Below are 27,403 nucleotides of genomic sequence, written 5' to 3'. Positions count from 1 at the left end.
CAAGTTTTTTTTTTTCAATTTCTGTTACTCACCTCACTTTTTACTCTATATGCAACCATAGATTTGAGTTTATATAAAAAATATGACCTAATGAAATTTATTGTATACAATAACCATCTAAACTATATAATTTTTTTAACTTTCGTAATTTAATAATGTTCAACGATTTTATAAGTTAAAATAAAAATATTTCTTGTATCGAATATCAACTTATACTTATTATTTAGATATCAAATTATATGTTAACTTAAGAAACTATATTTTTCATACACTACCTATTAATACATTTGAACAATACATACAGTAGTTATTTCATTAATTATATTCTAATTATAATTAATATATTAATATAATTCTAATTATTAAGTCTATTAAAAATATCGATAAGTATTGTAAGTCAGAGGTATCAATTTGGGGGATCTATTCCTAAAATTAAGAGCCAAATATTTATGGATTTTATAAAATTATAACAGAAACAATCTTTTAAATAAATAATTCTTCTAGTAAATATATTGATTACCTCCTTTACTTTAATTTTCAATGGACATTTGGATTATAGAAAATGATATTTTTTATCTATATTTTATATTGTTTTTTTGTGCTTATTTTAGGAGTTGGCAGCCTTGCACTTTTAATATGAAGTCTGAAATGTTGCGTTTTAAGTTTTATTACACTAATATTTCAACAAACTAAATACTAATGTTTTAAATTAATTATATCAGTTTAGGCAGCTTTTTGTGTTTTATACATTTTTAGACATGATTTTTATATTTATTTGAATGGTAGTAAGTAATATGTGATTCAAGTAGCACAATACGATTTGTTATAATTTTTTTTAATTTTAATATGCCGGGTAGTGCCTAACACGAGTGAAACCATTCATAAAAATGATGGCTTCGATGGCCACTGGTGGTCCTGGCGACCCACATACACAGATGAATACCTATCGTAGCTATGTGACAATGCTAGCGGATCCCGGTGCCAAGGATGAAATCAAACTTAAAGCTGCACAGGAACTTAGTGAAAATTTTGAGGTAATATTTATTTATCAAAATATTTTTATTAATAATGTCACCTAAAAATATGTGTTTTTTTTTTTAATTCATTAATAACTCGATAAATTTTAATAGGTAATATTAAGTTCACCACAGTACCCGCAATTCTTAGATCATTCTCTCAAAATATTTCTGAAGATCTTGCAAGAAGGTGAACCACATTTTATAGCTGAATACAATATACAGCAAGTTCGAAAATTAATACTAGAGATGATCCACCGATTACCTATAAGTGAAACTCTTAGGCCCTATGTCAAAAGTATATTGATACTAATGCTGAAGCTCATGGAAATAGAAAATGAAGAGAATGTATTGGTTTGCTTAAAGATATTTATGGAACTTCATAAGCAATATAGACCGGCTTATAGCACAGAAGTTGATGTAAGTATGAATTTACTGCCTCCCTTACTTATTACATATTTATATGCAAATATTATATTAATTTAATACCAATTGGATATGTATTGAAGTATATTTTTACAATCCTTTTTTAAAAAAATCTGAATAATTTTTTTTAGATTCATAAGTTTCTCCAATGGGTTAAAGGTATTTATTCTGATTTGCCAAATCACTTGCCAAAAATATTTGAGCCTAAACCTACAATTAGAGTGAAAGATCTATCTGAAGTCAATATAGAGCAGCTTCTTCAAGAGACATACACAACTACACCAATACATACAGAGAAAAAATTATTAGACGGAAGTGTTGTGACAGTAAGTTTTTTCATATTTTTCATTTAATTTAAATATCATATTAATATATATGATATAAAGGTTAAACATTCAATAAATGAAATCTGTTACTTATTAATATATACATATAATTATTTTCAGTACAACCTTATTCCTAGATCAGTGTTATCTTTGAAAGTTATTCAGGAACTACCAATTATAGTTGTTCTTATGTACCAACTTTATAAGCAAAATGTTCATCAAGAAGTAAGCAATTTCATACCACTGATTATGGAAACTATAACATTGCAACCGGCTGCAACACACAGGTATAATAAAGCTCTGAATGCTATCAATTATTTATTTCTTACATCAGTATTTGTAAAACATTTTCTATTAAAATTATTTAAATTATGTTGAAGTACTATCTTTTTTCTTCCATTATGTTCAGGTTTTAACGGGTATCATGCTTGTTTCATTATATTGCCTTATGTTTGCACTGTTGTTGTTATGATCACATGCTGATTGATACTAAAACCTAAATATTATGTATGGAATGGATAACACATGTTGTAAAAGTTCAAAAGTGTAGTTTATTGTATTTTAGGCAATCAACATCTTTTAATAAAGAAGTATTTGTTGACTTTATGGGAGCTCAAATAAAAACACTGGCTTTTTTGGCATACATTATAAGAATATATCAAGATACTATAGCAAACCATGCAAGCTTAATGGTAAAAGGTATCATTGGACTTTTGACACTATGCCCACCTGAAGTGGCACATCTAAGAAAGGAACTTGTAATAGCTACGAGACACATTTTAGCTACAGATTTAAGACTGAGTAAGTTATTAGCACCATCTACACAGATATGACAAATTTTTGTTTTCTTATATATAATTATTTTCATCAACAATTTACATTACAGAATTTGTTCCATATATGGAACGTCTTTTTGATGAAGAAGTATTACTTGGTGGAGGTTGGACAGTACATGAGTCCCTTCGTCCTCTTGCATACTCAACTCTAGCCGACTTGGTTCATCATGTTCGGCAACATCTTCCATTGACAGACTTGGCTATTGCAGCTCACCTCTTTTCTAAAAATGTTCATGATGAGTCCTTGCCAACTAGGTGAGTTGATTTGGTTTAGTATTAATTAAGATTAGAGCTACCTGTTGCTCCTTTACTTGTGAAAATTAATACAAATATGTAAGTATGTTTTTAATGCAAAATCTGTAATAACATGATAAACTGTACATCTATCATGCATAGGATTCATAGAACATTGAAGCTAAATGACTTGGTAGTTTAATTTATATTATTAAATGAATTTTTTTTGTTCTAACAGCATCCAGACAATGTCTTGCAAGCTTTTGTTAAATCTAGTCGATTGCATTCGCCAACGGTCGGAGAGTGAAGCAGGTGCGCCTCAGGGTCGACACCTACTTATGCGCATCCTAGAGGTTTTTGTTCTCAAGTTCAAGACTATCTCTAAGCTTCAGCTCCCAGCACTCATGGCTAAATGGTATGTCATCATATGTGTATCATGTACAGTCGGGGTAAGAAAAGGTTCGTCACCTTAAGGTCTATTTTCGTGTGCTCAGTATGCGCGATAATCTGCTTTACCGATTGAGTATGACATATTGAGTTAGAAAAGGTTTGTCACCATAAGATCTATTTTCGTGTGCTCAGTATGAGCGATAATCTGCTTTACCGATTGAGTATGACATATTGCGTCGCAATGTACACTATTTTGAACCTAGTTTATCATACTATGTTAGTTTAATTTTATGTGCAGTTTTCTATTTAATGCATTAGTTTCAAAATGTACTAAGAGTTTACGAATTGATAAAGGAATGAGTTTGAAAACTGACGAAGGTTTACTTACTCTGACTGTACATTAGAAACAATAAAATAAATTGTTCATTTTTATACTATGTGTATTTTCTATATAACTGTAATTTATTATTATTTTGTACCTTTGATTTTAAATTTTATGTATCAGCATATAAAAAATATTTTATTTTAGTAAACAAACAACACCACCTACGCCAAATGGTACAAATGGAAGTACTGCCAATACTAGTCCGAACACGCCCACTACGCCTGCCCCAAGCACATCTACAGCTGAGGTTAAAGTTGAGGAAGAAAAACCTACAACTGATTTTCTCGATAGCATAAGCAAAGCAGAGGAGAAGTCAAAAATAGGTTTTCCTACGTCACAAATGAGTAACCTTAATGTGGGAGACTATAGAACTCTTGTTAAAACACTTGTCTGTGGAGTCAAAACAATCACATGGGGATGTGCCTCGTGTAAAGTAAGTTTATCATTATATTTACGAATTAACTATTTAAATTCACCAATTTTATTGCAATTTAATAGAATTATCTGATTTTTTGTTTTCTTTTAGACTACAACAAATAGTGAAGGAACATCAACAACGACAATAACAGGTCAAAAGCAATTCAGTGCCCGAGAAACTTTAGTTTTTATTAGGCTCGTACGTTGGGGTTTGCAGTCTTTAGATATTTATACATTAGCTGCTCCGAGAGCACCAGCCCAACCGCCTGCGCAACCTCATGTCCGATCCAAAGAAGAAAAAGAAGTATTAGAACATTTTAGTGGTGTGGTAAGTACCATATAAAGAATATAATATTTTAATTTTTAGTAATTGTAGTTGACTTGTCTAATGTTTATCTGTTTATTTTTAGTTTTCAATGATGAACCCTCAAACCTTTCAAGAAATCTTCACAGCAACTATATCTCATATGGTTGAAAGAATAAACAAAAATCCTACATTACAAATTATAGCGAATACATTTTTGTCTAATCCAGCAACATCGCCAATATTTGCAACTGTTCTTGTAGAATACCTGTTGAAACGAATGGAAGAAATGGGAACCAATATAGAAAGGTCGAATCTTTATCTAAGACTTTTTAAATTAGTCTTTGGTTCGGTTAGTCTTTTTCCTACTGAAAACGAGCAAATGCTTCGACCGCACCTGCATAGTATAGTCAACAAGGCAATGGATTATGCCATGACGGCAAAGGAACCATATAATTATTTTTTGCTGCTACGAGCCTTGTTTCGCTCGATCGGGGGCGGCAGTCACGACTTACTTTATCAGGAGTTTTTGCCTTTACTACCTAATCTATTGGAAGGATTGAATCGCCTTCAGAGTGGTCTACATAAACAACATATGAAAGATCTTTTTGTCGAGTTGTGTCTAACTGTTCCCGTTAGACTTAGTAGTCTATTGCCTTATTTACCTATGTTGATGGATCCATTGGTATCTGCACTCAACGGGTCCCACACGTTAATATCTCAGGGATTACGAACCTTAGAACTCTGCGTGGATAACTTACAACCAGATTTCTTGTATGAACATATACAACCTGTCAGGGCAGATCTCATGCAAGCCCTATGGAGAACGCTACAAAACAATGAGGTTGCAAGGATAGCATTCAGAGTGCTTGGGAAATTTGGCGGTGGGAATAGGAAAATGATGATTGAACCACAAAGACTGGAATACCGAGAGACTGACGCTCCCCCTCCTGCTGTTCAAGCTTACTTCCAAGATCAACCAAAACCGATTGATTTTGAAGTAGATAAGATTATAGAAACCGCTTTTTCTGCCTTGAAGTCTAGTACGACCGATCCGTTCTACCGACGCCAATGTTGGGAAGTTCTTCGATGCTATTTAGCAGCGTCATTAAATTTAGACGACGACAAGGCCACACTGCAAAAGTTATTTAATCATCCTAGTTTCCTCGAAGGAAAGATTCCACCTCAGACTGGTCCTTACTATAAATGTAGCAACAATATCGTTAGAAACACACATCGAACTGCTTTGACGGGAATGTTTGTTGCGGCGGCGATCAAAGAATTACGACACCATGTTTTGCCGACTATGGTATCTCTGGTTCGTCACTATACATTGGTCGCTATCGCTCAAGAGGCCGGCCCATTCGCTGGTTCTGGTGGCCCCAAAGAAGGTCTCGATGCTTTAGTGCTAGTCGATGCAATCGCTGTAGTGATGGGTCACGAGGAGAAGGAACTCTGTAAGCCGGGCCACCTGGCATTAGTTTTGATGATAGAGACTGCGGCAACTGTTCTGGGCAGTAAAGAACGTGCCTGCCGTTTACCTCTGATGGAGTATTTAGCAGAGCGGATGTCGGCGTTATGTTACGAAAGGGCCTGGTATGCGAAACTGGGTGGATGCATTGCCGTCAAGTTTATGTTCGAAAAGATGGCGCCCGAATGGGTTTACAAGCACGTGTTTACCTTTTTAAAGGCGGTTCTATTCGTTATGATGGACCTCACCGGTGAGGTGTCATCTGGAGCTATCGACATGGCCACAGTGAACTTGGAACGCTTGGTGCGAGTGTGCGTGTCCGGGCCGGGCGGGCAGGCCGTGGAGCCCGAGGGTGACGTGGCCGCGGCCAAGGCTCGCGCGCTCCACGACGTCCTGCAGGAACTCGTCCTGCAAGTTACCAGTCCACATCTTCTAGTTCGGCAACAGGTATTTGCGAATTATATTTTCAATATCAATAATTGACAAACAAATAGAGACTTTTTGTTTGAATAATACTTAAATAATAAATACTTTTAGGCAATGAAATCCTTGGAACTAATAGCGGAATTACAAAATAAAACTGTAACGGAGGTGATGGATCCACATCGGGAAGTGTTGGCCGACATTATTCCGCCAAAGAAACATTTACTTCGACATCAACCGGCCAATGCGCAGATGGGTCTAATGGACGGAACCACATTCTGCACAACATTAAAGCCGAGACTGTTCACAATAGGTAACAATAGCACTGTTTTTAAAACGTAATCGCAAAGAAGATATTCATATCTCATTATTTTTTAAAAAGTAAAAACATTTTAAATGGTAATCTTTTCCCCGGCAGATCTGAACATCAATGAACACAAAGTGTTCTTCCGAGAGCTGTTGTCGCTGTGCGAGGCGGAGGACGCCATGCTGGGCAAGTTGCCGTGCTACAAGGGCGTAAACCTCGTGCCGCTGCGCGGGTCGGCCCTGCGCGCTCTGGCCGCTTGCCACTACATACAGGAGAAGGTCTGTCGGGAGAAGATCTTCCAGGTGCTCTACAAGTCGCTCGAGAAGAGCGACCTCGAGCTGCAGCAGGTATGACGGCAACCGAATATAAATAGTTATGACTCTGTGAGCTAGAAATTGTTTTCAATTGTGTTCTTATTTAACTTATGTATCGCTTCAAATACATTTTGGGCTAAACATATAATATTATCTGAATCTGGTCTACGTACAAAGAAGGTATCAATCACTTGTAATATACGCATATTAAGTAGTTCTGCTCGAAGCAGCCAATGTAACAGTGATGTCGATATTGTGTTATATGCTCATCATAGAACTTAGTACACGTGAGTATACTTAGTAGTTAATTATGTACTTTATTAAATGTATTACATTACTTCCAGGCCGGGTTCGAATGTATGCAAAAATACTTATCTGGTTTCCAAATTGACATGGAAATGGTGCATCCGGTTATGCGACCACTTTTACTAACATTGGGCGACCATCGCAATCTCAGTGTAAATGGAGCGAAGCGACTCTCTTATTTGACTCAGTTATTCCCTTCAACATTCAGCGAGAAACTCTGTGAACAATTACTACAATTATTGAAGAAACTTCTGGATTACTCGATTCAGACAAATAGAGGTACGTGTATTAAATCGAGTTGACGAAGACTTATGTAATTAAAAAATTATAACATACAAATATACTTTTCTGTTTGTGTTTTCATATAATGTATTATTTATTTTAGGTGGAAACTTCCTGCAAAGTGTTTCTAAAAATATGGAAAATGAACAAAAGATTATAATATTAATCGGTATATTCCATCAAATACCAGCCGCTTCTCCTCGTTTTATCGATGTTCTTTGTCGTCTTATTTTCCATACCGAGAAGTCGTTAATGATCGAAGCTGGGTCGCCATTCAGGGAGCCGCTCGTAAAGTTCCTGTTAAGGTAATTTAATAAATAGTTAAATAGTTTAAAACTTAACTTCAACCGTTTATGTCTTTTGAACTGATTAATTACAGACTACTTAGTCAGTTTTGACGTTTTAGAATTGAAATCTGTACCCATTTGTGTTAAACGTAATATTATGTGGGTACACTAAAGTTATTGAATGAAGATTTTACTGAACTCGTATAGATAACCGACGCAAACATTACTGTTTATTTAATGATTTATATATTATATGAAATGTTCTTTGACCGTGGTGGTCGAAAGGTTAAACCTATCTAATAATTTATAGGTACCCCAAGGAGACTCTAGATCTGATAATGAGCGATAACAACATAAAAGATCAGCAGTGGAGCCGTTTCCTCGTATACCTAGTGAAACACTCGGAGGCGGGCCCCGCGTTCAGGGAGGCGCTGCAGACGTCGAAGAAGCAGCGGCTGATGCAGCTGCTGGCGGCCGGCTCGCTGGGCGCGGCCGTGGCGCCGGCCGACCGCGCCGAGATGCAGTTCCAGGCCGTGCGCGTCGTGTCGCTGCTCATCAAGTTCGACGACCAGTGGCTGTCCGCGCAACACGATCTCATCGAGCTGCTCAAGCGCATCTGGTGCAGCGACCAGTATCACGTGAGTGGCGAATTGATTTCCATTCCTATTCCATTTATTATTATTTTTTCTTATTACCCCACTTGCTGGTGTTTCGCCTTAAGTGTTTCGTCTAATTTGACCTAATTTTCAGGATGTTCACAAAAAAGTGGAAAATGTGGACTGTACGCACTGGAAGGAGCCTAAATTGATTGTTAAGATTTTACTGCATTACTTCTGTCATCACCCGTCGAATATCGACTTGCTGTTTCAGTTATTGCGTGCCCTTTGTGATCGTTTCATACCTGATTTTCAAGTAAGCCCAGATTTTTATATGTTTTATATATTTTTAATTCCTATTTCAAATACTCAGATAACTTAATGAACACTAATAAAACTATCTATCTCTTTAGTTTCTTCGCGATTTCCTCGAGAATACTGTAGCCCAGAATTATACAGTGGAATGGAAGCGATCCGCCTTTTTCCGCTTCGTGGAACATTTCGCCAGTGACGCCATGTCGCAAGAGCTCAAAGCGAAGGTCCTGCAGATGATTCTTATTCCATGTTTCGCCGTCAGCTTCGATAAGGGTCAGAAGATTGTAGGAGGTCCGCCTGCGCCTTACCAAGATAATCCAGATAACGTTGTCTCCGTTTTCATAAACAATGTAAGTTTTGCTTAAATAATAATGTATAATTTTACACTCCAATAATATTGTATAGTATTTGTATGTATAAGACCAGAACAGTCCAGATTGAAAAATATGTTAAGTAACACAACGACAACAATAATTAAACTCAGGTGATAGACCCGGAGAACCCATTCGCTTGCTCGGACGCGGTGCGCATCTCGCTGCTGCAGTTCGCGTGTCTGTTGCTGGAGCAGGCCTCCGCGCACATCCATGACGCCAACAACAAGAAGCAGGGCAACAAGCTACGGCGCCTCATGACTTTCGCCTGGCCCTGTCTGCTAGGCAAGAACTTCGTCGACCCCGCCACCAGGTTCGATTCGATCGTCTGCTGTGTTTTGGTTTGTCTTATTCTAGTTGTAATCGTTTTTTTTTTGTTTTAGATATCACGGACATCTACTACTGAGTCACATCATCGCGAAATTCGCTATTCATAAGCGTATTGTTTTGCAAGGTAATTTCAAATTGATATATATTTTGGATTAAATGTTATTATCCTATATTTGATTCCATGTGGTATAGTCTTTTTCTGTGGTATAGGCTTAGGTTCTTGATTATTAAGTCTTTACTTATAATACAACACTATTCTACTTAACAACTATATTTACTTATTTACACATAATTAATTTTATTCTTAAAGCTTTATTGACAGCTTCGGCGACATTCCAAATAGCATTTTTTCGAAAATCCATTATAATTTCATAGATTATTCACCATCGTCATCTCTCGACCAATGATGTCATCTCAATTCGACTCCAAATGTTGTTAATTTGGATCGTGGGTGGTGGTGGTGGTGGTGACCACGCAGAGTAATGACCCGGCGTTCGCGCAGTGTTCCACAGCCTGCTGAAGGCGCACGCGGTGGAGGCGCGCGCGGTGGTGCGCGCGGCGCTGGAGATCCTCACGCCGGCCATGCCGCAGCGCATGGAGGACGGGAACACCATGCTCACGCACTGGACTAAGAAGATCATCGTCGAGGACGGGCATTCGGTTCAGCAGCTCTTCCATATCTTGCAGCTGGTGGTTAGGCATTACAAGGTATGGTGTCATGCGTTTTTGTCCTATGTAAGTTCTCTAATCGATATAATTGAATTTCGATCAGCTTATATCTATACTTATTTCGCGTGCAGGTGTACTATCCAGTGCGTCACGCGCTAGTGGGGCACATGGTGGCGGCGATGCAGCGACTGGGCTTCTCGGCTACCGCGTCTCTGGAACACCGTCGTCTCGCCGTGGACCTCGCCGAGGTGGCGCTCAAGTGGGATCTGCAGCGCATACGTGACCACGCGCCCGTTGATACCGTCGTAAGATACTTCAAACTCTATACCTGAAAACATGCTTTTACGTTTTGGTTCTATAAAATGTTTGGGTATACACATGGAATTTGGCTCTAGGTGGCGACGTCTCCGAGCGGAGCTATGAAGCGCGTGTCGTCTGACGAGAGTGGCAATGAAACTCGTAAAGCGCTCAATACGGGCTGGGCCAGCCCACAAGCGAGCGTTTCGAGAGCGGAACCCGACGCGGCCAAGCCGCTCGACAGACAACACGTCGATGTCGTCGTCAATCTTCTTCTGAGACTGGCCTGCCAGGTAAGCTTATGAGATACGATCTGTTATATTTTGTCTGCGAATAATTTCGATTGCAACAATCCAGAGACCAGTGATCGTAAAAAGTCGACCAGCTAGAGGAACCAGTGTGACCCCGTCCCCCGGCAGGTGAACGAGGGCAGCGTGGCGGGCGCGGCGGCGGCGGGCGCGGGCGGCGGCGCGGCGGCGGGCGCGGGCGGCTCGCCGGGCGAGCAGCTGTCGCGGCGCTGCGTGCTGCTGCTGCGCGCCGCGCTCAAGCCGGACGTGTGGCCGCATCTCTGTGAGCCGAAGCTCGCCTGGCTCGATAAAGTACAGTTTTTTTATTAATAATTTATGCTTTTAGGATACGTATACAGATATACATAAAAAAATTGATTGTATTAATAATTGCACTCCTAACTTTCCTCAAGTGTTACATTACTCTATTCGTAGGTATTTTCGACGGCTGACACTAATGCGGCGGCTTGCGCAAACGCTTGTACTGCTCTCGAACTACTCGTTTTTCTGTTGGGAGTGTTGCGACGCGAACAGATTTTAGCCGCTCTGAAACCGCTACAGAGAGGTTTGGCGGCTTGCGTGGCATCGACTAATGCAAAGATCGTTCGACTCACTCACAACCTGCTCGCTAAGCTGACGGCGCTCTTCCCGACGGAGCCCTCTGGGGCGGCACAAGCTTCTAAGGTAAACATTTCGTATAAACGAACGACTTTTTCTGTAATCAAACAATTTAATATATAAATAAAGAACACGTTATTCTTATATAACTTGCAACAATTTCGATAAATGTGACAATTCTTATGACCAAGTGTTATTTTTTACCTTAGTACGAAGAGCTGGAAACATTGTACGCTTGCGTGAGCAAGTACGCTTTCGAAGGACTGGCGACATACGAGAAGTCGACCGGCGGGGGCGGCAGCGGCGGCGGCACGGCGGGCACGGCCGGCGGGGCGGGCGCGCTGCTGGGGCCGCTGATGATGCTGAAGGCGTGCTGCGCGTCCAGCGCCGGCTACGTGGACCGGCTGCTGCTGCCGCTGATGCGCGTGCTCCAGCGCATGGCGCGTGACCACGTCGCACCCAATCCTGATGCAGCTACCTCGGACCTTCTGGTAAAACGAATTTTCTTTATTTATATAAATGACAATGTGATAATTATTTCTTTTTTTAAATAAGATAATTAAGTTATATTAAAACATGTTATTAAAACTTACTGTGTAAATAATTTTACTAAGTAAATGTTGATTGCTAATTATGTTTTTTAGATTATTTTTATACAATAAAATTACAAACACAGTATTTTTTATATTATATGTATTTTATCGTATATTTAATTATATATATTTTTGGTTTCAGATTTTGGCACTAGATCTCTTAAAAGCACGTGTCTCTGTGATGCCGGTAGAAACGAGGAAAACTTTCATCGGTACCATACTCGTCGGACTTATTGAGAAAACTAATGACGCTAAAGTGAGAATTCCCACTGAATGTTATTTATATTATTGTTTAATTAAATGTAAATGTTCGTCTAAATTGACTCTATTTAAAAATATTAATAGGTTATGAAAGCTATCACTCGTATGGTGGAAGAGTGGGTGAAGTGGAAAGGTGCGGCGGCAGGTGCCGCGCCTTCTTTACGCGAGAAGTCTATTCTTCTTGTAAAACTCATGCAGTATGTGGAAAAAAGATTCCCTGACGATCTTGAGCTGAATGCTCACTTCCTTGATCTCATTAACTATGTTTATAGGTAATTCTATCAAAATATTTGTTAGTTAGATTATGTATTTTTTTTTGTATAATTTTGATTGTTGGTTAACTCATATTTAACTTTTGTCTGACAAGATTTTCTTTTAAAAGTGTGTCTTCTTTTAAGAGTGTGCTTTGAATTTGGAATAGCAATATTTTTAAGCCCTGCTTTTTAACAATTTATTATTTTTATTTTTAGAGATGAACATTTAAAAATTACTGAACTGTCAATGAAATTAGAGCCAGCATTTCTTGCGGGTCTGCGATGTCCACAACCACATATTCGAGCAAAGTTCTTTGAAGTTTACGATGGTAGCGTGCGTCGTCGTATATTTGATCGTTTACTTTATATAATCTGCTCTCAAAATTGGGAACACATTGGACAGCACTTCTGGATCAAACAGTGTTTAGAATTACTACTCGTTACTTGTGTTTCTAGTGAGTGCTTCAATTATTATTATTTATATTGTTATCAATTGTTTTATCGATAAATAATTATTGTTATTATTTTCAGGTTCTCAGATTCGTTTGTCAAATTCAAAGTATTTACTTCCAAATATAACGGCAGTAATAAACTGGGCCGATAGTGAGGAAAGAAAGTCGTTCGTTATATTCAGCAACGTGAAAGAAGAATCTGCAGATGGATTCAGTGATTCACTCGATCCAGATAAAGAAGATGTTCTCGATATGGATTTAGACTCGAGTTCCAATCAGAAAGATGATTTGACTAAAAACGTACCAAGGTAATAATTGTATTATTTATTTATTATATAAGAGGTAAATCATTATTATTTTCACCGATTTCACCTAATACAACAAATGTGTATTTCTGATCCATCATATGTTCGGGAAACATTAAAGTGTTCGTATTTTCGCAGACAACGTGCTCTAAACCAGATAGTCGCCAAGCAGTCGGAGTTCCTGGAGCTGGCGCGGCGCGTGCGCACGGAGCAGCTGGTGGTGGCGGCGGCGCAGCTCGCGCACATGGACGACGCGCTGGCGCACCACACGTGGCTGCGCCTGTTCCCAGCGCTGTGGGCCGCCTTCGACGAGCGCCAGCTGGCCGTGAGTACCGGCGGTCTCCCTTCATACCATTTCATGTAGTTTCGAATGCTAAAAAGAAATATATTTTCAGACAATAATGAACGAGATCGTGCCGTTCATTATATCGGGAGTGCACGTTATTCAAAGAGACCAACCGCTGAGTGCGCTTAATACGTTTATTGAAGCGCTCGCTCGATGCAATCCACCAGTTTCCATTAAACCGTGAGTACATTCACTTACAATTAAATGATTAAAATATTTTTGTTAAGGATTATGAAATCAAACTGTCTGGAATATCTGTTAGTTAATAGAATAAGTAGAACTTAGTGTAGAATATACTATGGATATTAATAATAGATAATTATAAATGTTCTTACTTGATTGATATTAGGCCTATGATGAAATATCTCGGAAAGACGCATAATTTGTGGCATCGAATGACACTAAATTTGGAACAAATGGCTATCGACCAAGCAAGCGGTCGGACCGTCCGAGAGGCTCTTGAAATTTACGATTATGATGTTGAATCAACCACGCCGACTGTAAGTGTTAGTAATGAAGTAAGTAAATATTGCTAAAGGTTCTCTTATTATTACGTTTATTATTTTTGTAGGAGGTTTTAGACTCTTTAAGTGATATGTATGAATTACTACAAGAGGAAGATATGTGGTCTGGTCTGTGGCAGAAGCATGCTCGGTATCGGGAGACTAACGTTGCTATTGCCTATGAACAGCAGGGCTTCTTCGAGCAAGCACAGGTACTCGATATAATACATTGACATGTCAATTTATTTGTGTTAATATGTTTATGTTAAAAACACATTTATTTATAATTAAACCATCACTAGGCCGCCTACGACGTCGCTATGGCTAAGCTAAAACAAGAATACTCTGCAAATCCGTCGTCTTACAACATGCACAAGGAGTGTACTCTTTGGACTCAACATTGGATCAAGTGTGCCAAGGAACTCAATCAATGGGATTCGCTTTTAGAACTTGGCCTGACGAGAAACGTTCGAGATCCATTTTTGATACTAGAGAGTTCATGGAGGAACCCGAATTGGCCGACTATGAAAGATGCGCTCGCCGAAGTCGAGTACAACTGTCCCAAAGAACTAGGTAAATCGCATCGAAACGAATATTGTCAACGATTGTATTGAATGAGAGAGTTAAATTTGAGCATGTATAATATCTCCCCAGCGTGGCTCGTGAACCTGTACCGCGGGTACCTGTGCATCTGCGCGGGCGGCGAGCAGCAGCTGAGCGGCGTGGAGCGCCACGCGGAGGCGGCGGCGGCGCAGTGCCTGCGCGAGTGGCGCCGCCTGCCGCGCCTCGTGTCGCACGCGCACCTGCCGCTCCTGCGCGCCGCGCAGCAGCTCATGGAGCTCAGCGAGGCCGCGCAGATACACACCGTGAGCATCTACTGCACACTTGTACTCACTGTCACGCTGACTAAACTCATGTGGCATTATTGAACTTCTGGTGTTCTAGAACATGACTGTCTGCCGTTACATGACATGTACATGTGTAAGAGTTTTTTCACTCGGCAGGGACTCCTGCACAGTCGGCCGACATCGTTGCACGACATGAAGGCCATAGTGAAGACGTGGCGCAACCGGCTGCCCGTGGTGGCGGACCCGCTGTCGCACTGGGGCGCCATCTTCACGTGGCGTCAGCACCATTACCAGTTCATCGCCTCGCACTACGACTCGCAGACGGACCACGCCTCCAACCACAGCATGCTTGGCGTACATGCCAGTGCACAGGTCTCTTTCGAATATAGCGCACAAAACTTAAATATAAGATTTTTTGTAGTTTGTAATTTTAAAATGTATTATTTTTCCAGGCAATCATTCATTTTGCTAAAATAGCAAGAAAGCATAACCTCTCCGGTGTTTGTCTCGATTCATTACATCGCATATACACCATTCCGAGCGTTCCGATAGTGGACTGCTTTCAGAAAATACGACAGCAAGTCAAATGTCACATACAGATGTCATGGACGGAAGGAAAGGATGAATTGCAAGAAGGGTTAGATATGATAGAATCCACTAACTTCAAGTACTTCACGAAAGAGATGACGGCAGAGTTCTACGCATTCAAGGGATTGCTTTTGGCTCAGTTAGGTCGATCAGAGGATGCGAACAAGGCATTTGCTGCAGCCGTACAATTACATGATACTCTTGTGAAGGCTTGGGCTCTGTGGGGTGATTACTTGGAGCAGATCTTTATAAGAGACCCGCGTCAGACACAAGTCGGTGTTTCTGCTATGACTTGTTTCCTTCACGCATGTAGACATCAAAATGAATCAAAGTCTAGAAAATATTGTGCCAAGGTGTGTATCTAACAATTTTTCAAATTTATCAAGTCATTTATTTTTATTTATTACCTTTTTTTTATTGTCAGTGAAATAAAGAAATATTTTTTTTATAGTGGAATTTACAATTAAACAATATTCTTCCAAAAAAAAAAAAATATTTCACGAAATTTGTTTTTAATAAATCATCAATGTAACTGTATAATTTTGTTTTGTAAGGTACTGTGGATGCTAAGTTTCGACGATGAAAAAAATAGCCTCGCAGAGGCACTGGACAAGTACTCAGTAGGTGTCCCGCCCGTGCAGTGGTTACCGTGGATACCGCAGTTACTGGCGTGCCTCGTGCAGTACGATGGGAATGTCATATTGAACTTGCTAAGCCATGTAAGTTAGTTTAAAATACGTGTATAGCGTATTTTTGAGTCGTTTTTTTTAAGCGTCGTTAAATAAATTTTGACTCTACTAAACCAAAAAGAATATTAGGTTATGATAATATACATTTTATGGTGGTTGTTTCAGGTCGGTCGACTGTACCCACAAGCTGTGTACTTCCCCATCCGCACATTGTATCTAACTCTCAAAATCGAGCAACGCGAACGTCACAAGAGCGCAGAAAGCCTCGCCGCGCACCTGCCGCACCAGTCCGCCGCCGCAGCCGGCGCCGTTAGTCCAGAACAATATTATTTATATACATTTAATGAAGTTTATATCTGAAGTTCGAACCCTTACGTAGATACACATTTTCGTAAGAAATCACATAACGAACCGAAGGTAAAATCTGTCCAGGGTGCGGCGAAGGCGGGCGAGAGCGCGTCGACGTCGGGCGGCGCGGCGGGCGCGGCCGAGGCGGGGCCCATCAAGGCCACGCTCCCCATGTGGCGCTGCTCCAAGATCATGCAGCTGCAGCGCGAGATACACCCCACCGTGCTGTCCTCGCTCGAGGGCATCGTCGACCAGGTACGATGACTACTTAGGACCTATTTTAGTTTGACACCTCCTACTTCTGTATATTGAGTTATTGCAATGGCGATCTATATTCTCACTCCAATTGGGAGATTATCTCAATCGTGGTGTTTGTTTTGTGTGCGCGACATTATTAAGTTAATTTATATTCATAATTCGGTTATAATGTCTCAATATAGATGGTATGGTTCCGTGAGAACTGGTACGAGGAGGTGCTCCGTCAGCTGCGCGCGGGGCTCGCCAAGTGCTACGTGGTGGCCTTCCACCACCGCTCCGCCGTAGCCGTAGCCACTGTCACGCCGCACACGCTTAACTTCATCAAGAAGGTCGTCTCCACCTTCGGAATCGGTATCGGGATAAGTAAGTACGCTCTCCACGTGCTTAGCGAATGTTTATAAATGTGCGCCAATACGAATTTAATTCGACGAGAATTAGTAACGACCACCATGAGGTTGTTATATATAGTATGGTAATTCCCAAAAAACTTTTTAATACTTTTTAACGCCAAAGAATTTCATTCCATGAATTGTTTTACTGGTATCTTAATATGCAGTTCTATACATACAAAAATACTAAATAACTAAATATTTATATAGAAGTAAAAAGTATTTTGTTGTGCACTAAGTAAGATAGCGCCGACTGCTGCTACAAAATGTTATCGTATCGGATTGCCATTCTGTCAGATTTTGATAATGAATGAAATTATAGACCATTTGTGTTTGCACACACATTTGTGTACTATAATATGTGCTGCGCCGTCAGTGCTAACTGGTCTCATTTGAGACCTCGATCTTTATAATATTGTTTTCTTGAACAAAGTCGTATGTACACTAAATCATTTTAAAATCAATCATTTAATTTTAAAGCAAAAGCAAAAATGAACGTAACAAAGAAGAAATTTTGACCCTTTAATTCAGGATTTTTTTAGATTTTTTTTTATTTATGTTACTTTTTGTTTTTTTTTACTTAAGTGTAGATATCGCTGAGAAGAACAAAAATTACAGTTTGCTTAGGACAATTGGCAACTTGAACGCTACTTTTCTAGAGATTTGGCTGAAGAGTCGAGTTTCTGACATCTTAATTCTTCGCCAAGACTATAGCGTTAATGTCAGCCAATCAACGCTCCTACAGTGATAGTTATCGCGAATAACCTATTATAAGTTTCTTTTGATTGATAACATAGGTTACAAAAAACTTACGATTTTTTTTCTATTATCGTACGACATATACGTATTTAATTACACTACACATCATAAAACGTTTTAATTTTAATAGGGGTCACATGCCAGTACAGCTCCGAGTCGGCATAATTTTTTCGACATCTTAGAAAATTATCGTCGTATTTATTCAAGGACTAAATCTCTCGACTGGTTGTGTTTATTTAGTATTTGTTACGACAATATCGAACTACAGAAAACTAGGACTTCACCACTAAAAATATTTTTTTTTGTGCTGTTTTGTATGTCCTTCACTAAAAGAGTTATTTTCATCAGATATATTTCATCGATCAGTAATTTATTATTTAAAAGTCATTTAAAAATCAAACATTTTATTTTTGCATCAACCTGCTTAATAATTGCAAAGCGAAAAATATATGCGATTGTCTCATATATGTACATTAACTTTCATCTAAACTATCGTGACTTCAATTAAGCCAATAAAATATGGTGGTTTTTTAATTTCAATCTTGTATTTAAATTCGTCTTTTAAAAACAAGCTCGATACATGAACCTTCAATATATATTTAAACCGAAACGCGCTATACCTACAGGTATAGCACGGCTAACTTTTGATCTGTAGGCTTTATACGAGAGGCAGTTTACGTAGGAAATAACGTCCTGCCTCTGTGAACGCTCGGCGCGGTATGCCAATTTGGGTGCTACGTTTAAATGTTGATAGGTAAATTTTAAAAACAATCTTTAATTAATCGCAATTTAAGTCAAGAAAATTAGATTTTTTATACGGTTAACGATGTAGTTTTGTAGAAATAACATGAAGTTTAAGCTTTACTTAATATAGTGCTTTTAGCCTGTTTTTCATTCCTTTTTTTTCTGAAAAGTTATATTGGAATGCATTTTTTTATCAAAACACTCTAAATAAGTCTATCTGCTCGTTTATGTAGTGATACAGAAATGACTTACAACCCATTTTTATAGGTAAAAAAGCGTTCAAATTAAATTGAAATGTAGAAATTTTTGAAAACATGCAATTTTAACAAATATTTTGTCAAATATCAGTAATGTTTGTTTGGGAGCTTTTCTATAGACTATTAAAAAAAGACGAAACTTTTGTACAGTGTTTTTTGTTTAAGTAATTGATAAATATTTGGCTCACAATCCCTTTAAAAACCCGTATTAACGGCATATCCGGCATAAGGGCTCTGACGCGGACAAGAACAATTCTGTAAAAATATTTTTATTTTTGGAGTTTTTGCCAGTAAGCTCGTGCAACTGGCTAGTGGACATAAAATCTTAGTAACCAACCAGGGAACCGTATTTAAATTACAGATAGCATTCAAACTGCGGGCTTGCTTATTTTTAACAACATTCTAAACCCTGGACGCGCTGACTAGGTCAACTAAGGAAATTGATTAGAGATTTTCACTAAATGTGGATAACCTGGTGTCAACTCAATGTTGAGAAGGTCAAGATGGATGTTAGGAATAGGTGCATCACGGAAATTAGATACACATCGTGATATTTTAATCACAAATTTTAAGTCGCATTCAACAGATTTATCTTTGTGACTGTGCTGACATCTGCATACCCAACATGACCAAATTGAAGTAAATTATATTTATGTGAAGCAAGAAAAGCGTTGCAGAGAGAACAAGGCTAGAGTTGCAGCCGTCAACGACTAGGTTCTCGAAAAAGTCCTTAACTCAAAAATCAACTATTCGAGGGTTAAGGTGTCGTGTAATATTTACTTATAATACAACATTATACCATTCAACTTTTAATTCCACTTTAATTTTATTTTCAAATTGCTAATTAGAGTTTTATAAACGTTCAAAGCTCCATTTTACGCAAATCCGTAATGAACATTATAAACTATTTAATCTCTCGACTAATGATGTCGCGTGAATTCGATCTCTATTGTTGTATGTGATTTATTTTTACCAGTAGATTTGTATAGAATACATTGGCTGTAGCTAAAACTTCGTCATATTTCTCGTTAGCTTCAGACAGGCAGTGTAATGTACATAAAGAGGTCCAGTTGATTGTTTTTGGTGTAAGTCATAATGGCTTTTAATGAGTTAGTGGTACGTGAGCATTTTTTTTTGTTTAGCATCTCTTCCATAAATTTATTAGGTAAAGGGGAGATAACGATTGCAAGCTTCCGACACTTGGACACAGTATTCAGGCTTTTTGAGAAGTAGTATAAGAATGTTAGTGCTGATGATAACTCAATTGACCACTGCCTCAGAACTCAGGCATAATTCCTTCTGGTGCAATAAACTTATGGACATATCTCTCTGTATTTCAAATAATCGCAACGAGCTATTTTCGGTAGATAATTAGAGCCAGAGTCAAGATTACATTTTTTCACGATCAAATACGCAAATAAATTATCGTGTGCCTGTATTGCAAAGGAAGTTCTTTTCAACTGATTTAGATAAAAACCGGAATTGCTTTCCGGAAGGCACAAAATTAATTTAGCTCGATATGTTTAACATGTTCCTAACGAGATTTACCTAGACCCATTTCCAGGAATTAAAGGCTTATAATCCATCTACGTTCCTTGGACTGTTTAATGCAAAGAGCTTTACTGAATTCTCTGACTTGCTTATTGCACTAACTCCTATCAAACCCTACACAAACACGCACCCATAAGCCGCATTATTATATTACAGTAACAGTTAATAAATAACTAAACTAAAACAGCAATCGTTACTGTTGTAATAAATATACTCGTAAACGATGACAAAAAAAAAACAAGCAAACACGACAAGCATGTAATACATAAATACTAAATATGTGCACCATTATATTTGGGGGTATTGTGGTAATAATCTATGAATCTAGCACTTGCCACGTTCCTACTACTTATACTATTTCCGTCACCGATCATTGTGCATGAGTCTCGTATGTGTAAACACTATTTGGTGCCCTATTGTATAATCACTTTCAGATTCACCATCCTCCATCGAACTATTTCGCTAGACATACTTATTTCCTAGGCCCTAAATTGTAAACTAATGAAATCTAATTCATCATAATTAGTTTGTTAGCTAGCTTAGCTATTTTTTTAAATAGCGCTACAGATTGACAAATAAATTAAAAGTTAATTTAAATTTTGTAACGATTAAACTATTACAAATGACGTTTATTGCCATATATTCACATATCATTCAAAGTTCATTTTGTCCGAGCATAAATTAAAAATAAAACTTTATATGTAACTTTAATTGTAATGTAATGTTATAATAACTCAGTTCTCTTTAATACCATAATTTTAATTCAAAATTAGTTTATATTTGCAAGTAGCAAGTTTTTACTACCTAATTGTAAGTTAAAAAATCATCAATTGGAAATTGCAATTAGGTTTGCGATGCTGTTCAAATAAATATTTTTCAAACTATGAAATAGATTAAAAATATTTTATTTTTGTTTAAGTTACGTTTTGAATAGATCATCATAATGTATCATCTATAAGAAATTATAATTTGTGAAGTATCTTTAGTTAACATGATAAAGTCCGTATGTACTATGTAGTTATGATTTTTTGGTAACAATGATCATATAATTTATTAGGTAGGTACTGTAGAAATAGTAGGTATTACCACCTTCATGATGCTATGCGATTTGATTCACTTTTCACTTTGATTACAGATGTGTCGTTTTTAATGTTTGCGAGCTATGTTTATGAAAGTGCTAACATGTAACCTATGTGAGAGTGGCCGATGCGAGCGTCCTTTTATACATGTACTCCATTTTGTATGTCTACAGAAAGTGTTTCAAGTTCTGTAAGTGGTGCATTCTCTTCAGCTGCCTCGGAGAGCCTCGCGAGACGCGCGCAGGCCACCGTGCAGGACCCCGTCTTCCAGAAGATGAAGACTCAGTTCACAGCCGATTTTGACTTCACACAACCCAACGCAATGAAATTACAAAACCTCATACAAAAACTTAGGAAATGGGTCAAGATACTCGAGGCCAAAACAAAGGTTCTGCCCAAGTAAGTAGCCCTACAGCACTGAGACTCGCGAGTGAGGTAAATACTGCGATCATTCGTTTTGAACTGTGCCGTCCATCTCACGTTTTTGCTGTAGTGGTGCTTACTTCATAATACAGTAGTTACGAGTCGGATGGTCATTAACTTACCGGCTTTCGGGCAGATTAGTTAGCAGACTTAACAAGCTTACACGTGCCACGTACTAACCCAAACATCTTAGTTACTCGGTAAACGCTTAACACATTAGCAGCTCCCATAAAAAACATTTAGGTTTTAAACTAACATGTTTTTAAATTGTTTCCCACAGATCATTCCTCATTGAAGAAAAATGTAGGTTCCTATCAAACTTTAGTTTGAAGACGGCTGAAGTTGAACTTCCGGGCGAATTTCTGTTGCCAAAACATACTCATTACCACGTTAGAATTGCGCGCTTCATGCCTCGCGTGGAGATTGTTCAGAAGCACAATACTTCTGCGCGTAGATTATACATACGTGGACACAATGGAAAAATATATCCCTATCTCGTTGTCAATGACTCCGGACTGGGCGACGCCAGAAGAGAAGAACGTGTCCTCCAGTTACTGAGGATGCTTAACCACTATCTTGGCAAACAAAAGGAAACTTCTCGAAGATTTTTGCACTTCACTGTGCCCCGAGTCGTGTCGGTGTCACCTCAAATGCGCCTCGTCGAGGACAACCCGAGCTCGATATCGCTTTTGGACATTTACCGAACCGAATGTGCTAATAGGTATGTCGTACTTAAAATAAATTTAAAATTGAACTAACTAATCGAATCGTATTCATTTAACATTTTCCCGTTTTAGGGGTGTGGAATACGACGCTCCTGTAGCTCGCTACTACGAGAGATTGGCTGCCGTTCAAGCTCGGGGATCACAAGCGTCACACCAAGTTTTGCGCGACATTTTACGAGAAGTAACATAACTGCTAATTTTAGAATACTCGTGCGTTTTAAACACACAATAGAAGCAGACGTGCTAAACAATGGCCACGTGCAGGTGCAGGCGACGATGGTGCCGCGCGGGCTGGTGCGCGAGTGGGCGGCGCGCACGTTCGCGGCGCCCACGGACTACTGGACGTTCCGCAAGATGCTCACGCTGCAGCTGGCGCTCGCCGCCTTCGCCGAGTACGTGCTGCACCTCACGCGCCTCAACCCCGACATGCTCTACGTGCACCACGACTCGGGCCTGCTCAACGTCGCCTACTTCAAGTTCGACGTGGACGACACCACGGGTGAGTGCCTCGTCGGCCTCATCGGCCTCATCGGCGTCATTTGCTTTCACTTGTCTCACAGTGTGGTGTTGTTGGTTGTCGAAACTGCGTGCGTTGTCGTTATAAACGACAATGATTACTATGCCTAACAGAAAAATGTAGATGTAGATGGGCTGGCTCAATTTCTATTTTGCGTAAATCACACAGTACGTTGCGGCTCTATAGATATTTTATCAATCGATGAACGAAATGAGCGAATGCAAGAAAATCGTGAAAAATTATAATAATCATATCGGCTGAGAAGTAAACGAAAATAAGTAAAAATATTTAAAAAAAACTTATTCGTAGATGAAAATAAAATTAAAATTTGAATGTAATGATTTTGTTCGTTGTCAATTAAAGCGCTAAGATGAACAAAAATAAAAGATTAGTCATTACATTTTTATGATTCTAAAGCACTTAAAAGCCTTCAACTTTTAATGGCATGCAGACTACCTCGCTAACCCTGAACGAGTTTTTATTTTATTTACATTATAAAAGAGTGCAATTTACTTCGTTAAAAATTAACAAGTTTCAAGTTCTCTATTTTATGTTGGAAAACGTGTTTTCGTTATGACGATCGAGTAATAAAAGAGCGTTGCAATATTATTTGTTGCATTTTAATTAAGAATTGTTTAAATGTCATATGTGTTAAACGGATATGAGCCAGAACTTGCAGACGATATATTTAAATAGTTACATGCAATTATAAATATTTATAGTATCATAAAATATCTATTAATAAATTTGATATTACACATTAAATATAAACTAATGAAATATATCGCTTAAAAAATATAATTACATGATTAGCGATCAAACTTATAGCCCGACATTTAAATAACTCATTTGCTCATATTATCATAAAATATATTATTTTCGATTTTCCTGTAGGTGAATTGGATGGAAACAGACCGGTGCCCTTCCGACTGACACCGAATATATCCGAGCTGCTCACCAACATTGGTATCACTGGCCCTCTCACAGCATCTGCAATAGCTGTTGCTCGCTGTCTCGTAACACCGAATTTCAAGGTAAAACAAAGAACAACATGATCAACGAGCTTCATATACCGATAATTCCATTGTTTTTTCATTAAGGTAATATGCGATCGTATGCGCATATCGTATATCCTGTTCCCTCTTATATATAAGTGGTATCGGTATCTATTGACGACTGCCTTTATGTTCTTACTCACATGTACATAGAACTGGTTATGTGTAAGGAACACTTGTAAACGGTATATAAGTCACGTGGATTTAAAATTATAACTTCTAGGGAGGAAAATTAAGTGACATTCGATTTTTAAAATAAATAATGTTTTTCGAACAGATCCAGTCCATACTACGAACCATACTTCGTGACGAAATGGTCACCGGATATAGAAAACGTCTGGAGGATAAGTCCGGCCTTCCAACAGCCGGTACTTCCGCTGAAAACAAACCGATGGAAATGGACAACGAAACGATTATTAATATGGTGACGAAGGCCGTCACAGTTATAATGAGTCGCCTGAACTCCCTCGCACTATTTGACGGACCGGACAGCAAGGTGGCCACGCTAGTAGCTGCAGCAAACAGTCACGACAATTTATGTCGAATGGATCCTGCTTGGCATCCTTGGCTATAAATAATATCATGTATAAATCTTTTTCAATGACAATTTGTTACTCGTATCAAATGTATATCTCTTTTATAGTAAACTGGTCTCGACACGTCGATAGAGGTATTATAAATTAAATTTGGTATTGTCTTAATTTGAAAACGAAATGTGATTTGTGTCTTTTGGGTTTCTTTGCTAGAGCCATGGTCGGTGACAGGCATGAACTTATTGCAAAAATGTGTCCATATTCGTGTTGTAATCGTCAAGTAAATAAATACTTATTACACTGTTAGTTATGTTGTGAATGTATGAAAACTACGAATTTTATATGAATATTATTAATTAAAGTGAACTGATGTATGTTTTTTGTGTAAAACTGTGATTGTTATGAAAATAATTAATTGCATTCTATAAATATAATAAAAGATAAAATAATGTAAAATGAATTGATTTCAAATCACAGATTTGAATTCTTATCGCAGTACCTATTAGTAGTGCATTAAAAGATGAATGAAAGTTTGCTTGTAAATGAGTGATCGGAAGTTGCGGCTTAGTCACCATATTAATACAGTAGATTAGAACCACATGGTCTTGGTTGTCTGTTCCTGCTTTCGGGTATCGATTTTTCTAGCGAGCTTCACATTAGCTAATAATCCCGTGTGAGGCTGGCGCGGCGTGACAACTAACCATTTGCCAGCTCTTATTATTACCTCGGATTATCGAAATATAAAGTGAACATATAATACCAGTTTACTTGTTGAAAACAATATAATAAATCTGTAGGTGCAGAATGCCGCGTTTTCGTTACTGAATTACTCATAAACGTACATATAAGTTAAAGTTTAAGCAGTTTGTATGACATGTATAGTAAGTGAAAAGTTCTTTTCATTATTTCTGAATAAATAAATAAAATAAATTTGCAGACAAGTGTTTTAATTACAAAGCCATAGTCTTACAATCGAAAAAATTACGCCTTAAAATGTATAGTTATTATGTTACAGCAACAAGCAAGTAGAAGTAAACAGAAAAAAAAATTGATAACATGTCCTGCCACGTCTCGTTTTTTTGGATGAAAAATATAAAAAATCAATAATTCCAATATGTACATAAATTCCATTATTATATAATACCAACATTATATTTTATTTAAACAAACAAGCATTAATAAAAAAAATAAGGATTTTTTTATTAAATTTGCATAAAATGCATTTTTATGACCTGGTTTTATACGCAGACTTGGAATTCAATTCCAACTTCAAAAATATTTTATTTAATATATATAACTCCTATTATTTTACTTATTAATGAATATATGGATTAATAGATATGGTATACTTTCCGTTTTCCTGCATTTTCAAAAATCTGAATTGAAATACAATATTATGTAAAATTTCAGCCAGTAGTGAGAACATGTGTATGTTAAAAGATGGCGGTGTATTCAAACCAAGGCAAGCATCTTCGAATTTTCATATGCTTAATTAGTATTTATAGTTTATCTCCTACTCGGCCGTGAAGGAAAATATCGTTAGAATGCCTGCACCTGTTGGATGAATCATGTTTATTGAAGCAGCGTGAACGAATAAGCTCCAAAACTTCTCAAACGGCGTAAGATCAGCCGTAATTAGTATAGGTATAGTATAATGTTATGTATGTTTATAACAAATAAATGTTACAATTATCTATCTCTCGCCTTCTAAATGTTTAATATGAATTTACCAATTTATTCTAGATGTCACTAGAATGTATGTATTGTCCATTGTTCACTTATTGTTCGAATGAAAAAATACACGCGAATGTGCATACGATTGCTCGCGTCGCACTAATATCGAACTCGAACTTTTCGTCAAAACACGAGCGTACATTACATAATATGGTGGTAATAGACTTTATCGTAATTGTGTTTCCATTAATTCATTCTAATCCTTATGTCATATTAGAGAAAATAGGAGTGACAGCTAGCATTACGACTTATTAGATGTTTGGATCAATTGCTCCTAGTACACTACGTATATACATATTATATATATTATATGGGTACGTACGAATAACTGGTTGTTACTTGTTGCATGTTCGGGTAGCAGGTACCGAGTGAAAGTACAGGGGCAGCATCAAATGCGGCTAACGAGTAGTACCCGCTTGCCAATCTCGCTCTATCGTTAGATAGTAAAACTGATTTCATCACGCTAACAATGGGAAAGAAAGTGCAATAATTGTAGGATAATGTAGGAACAGATTACATTCAACCGGCTAGAAACAAATGCACTTTATTAAATAATTATACTTTGTGTCCAGTTATTTTTTTTCATAAATTTAGCGCTAAGTAGTATTAGTATATTTTACTTTGTTCGGATCAACCTTATTGAAATGATCATAATTAAAATTTTTACGTCAGTAAATGTCCTATAAGTAGTCCATGTGTGACCTAAGTTAAGTATCAGCCCGTATTTTTGTTTTATCAGATATATCAATTACACATCAGAAGGCATTGATGTAAATAAAAGCATTATTACTTTGCGTTAGACATTTGTTGAGTAACCTAATGATTTGATAATCAGGGTCGTATTAACCATTAGGATTGGGCCGAATTAACCAGGCCTCTGGGCAATGCATATCTCGGGGCCCTTTTAACTTTTTCTGACGTTCTAAGATTTGTTTTATACCACAATACAACATCATTCATGTATTCCATAGACCCATTTAAATAG

At 37.9% G+C, this 27,403-nt stretch overlaps 1 protein-coding gene across 2 annotated transcripts; it reads left to right on the top strand.

Moving 5' to 3' along the window:
- Window positions 1–741: 741 nt before the first annotated feature.
- On the top strand, window positions 742–25,620 carry LOC125076715 (transcription-associated protein 1). Of its 2 annotated transcripts, none has more exons than XM_047688505.1 (47): window positions 742–1,034; window positions 1,131–1,436; window positions 1,574–1,768; window positions 1,889–2,055; window positions 2,334–2,569; window positions 2,655–2,859; window positions 3,077–3,253; window positions 3,758–4,046; window positions 4,140–4,358; window positions 4,441–6,252; window positions 6,343–6,541; window positions 6,647–6,882; window positions 7,194–7,434; window positions 7,541–7,742; window positions 8,035–8,362; window positions 8,475–8,636; window positions 8,734–8,985; window positions 9,120–9,319; window positions 9,390–9,460; window positions 9,839–10,044; window positions 10,137–10,310; window positions 10,401–10,595; window positions 10,722–10,901; window positions 11,025–11,273; window positions 11,417–11,698; window positions 11,943–12,056; window positions 12,146–12,333; window positions 12,532–12,770; window positions 12,847–13,075; window positions 13,211–13,397; window positions 13,468–13,598; window positions 13,768–13,918; window positions 13,990–14,133; window positions 14,224–14,494; window positions 14,576–14,787; window positions 14,926–15,141; window positions 15,222–15,710; window positions 15,912–16,076; window positions 16,212–16,355; window positions 16,479–16,649; window positions 16,835–17,015; window positions 21,644–21,830; window positions 22,135–22,575; window positions 22,652–22,760; window positions 22,844–23,078; window positions 23,991–24,130; window positions 24,429–25,620. In XM_047688505.1, exons 1-47 carry the CDS (start codon window positions 888–890, stop codon window positions 24,723–24,725), a joined length of 11,571 nt encoding a protein of 3,856 aa, XP_047544461.1. In that variant the 5' UTR covers window positions 742–887; the 3' UTR covers window positions 24,726–25,620. The 2 variants fall into 2 exon arrangements, with proteins under 2 accessions (XP_047544461.1, XP_047544460.1); XM_047688504.1 differs by having other exon boundaries at window positions 21,605–21,830.
- The last annotated feature ends 1,783 nt before the right edge of the window (window positions 25,621–27,403 follow it).

This window comes from Vanessa atalanta, chromosome 3 (genome assembly GCF_905147765.1).
Source record: "Vanessa atalanta chromosome 3, ilVanAtal1.2, whole genome shotgun sequence".
Lineage (NCBI taxonomy): Eukaryota > Metazoa > Arthropoda > Insecta > Lepidoptera > Nymphalidae > Vanessa > Vanessa atalanta.
Note: the sequence above shows the minus strand (reverse complement) of the source record. Positions and strands in the feature narration are given on the sequence as shown.

What these genes read in the sequence shown, in the direction of transcription:
- LOC125076715 (XM_047688504.1), top strand. Translation starts at nt 888, where the DNA reads ATGATGGCTTCGATGGCCACTGGTGGTCCTGGCGACCCACATACACAG. An exon ending in CCACCAGTTTCCATTAAACC is followed by an intron (nt 13,599 to 13,767) that starts GTGAGTACATTC and finishes GATTGATATTAG; the next exon opens with GCCTATGATGAAATATCTCG. An exon ending in CGACGTGGACGACACCACGG is followed by an intron (nt 23,079 to 23,990) that starts GTGAGTGCCTCG and finishes ATTTTCCTGTAG; the next exon opens with GTGAATTGGATGGAAACAGA.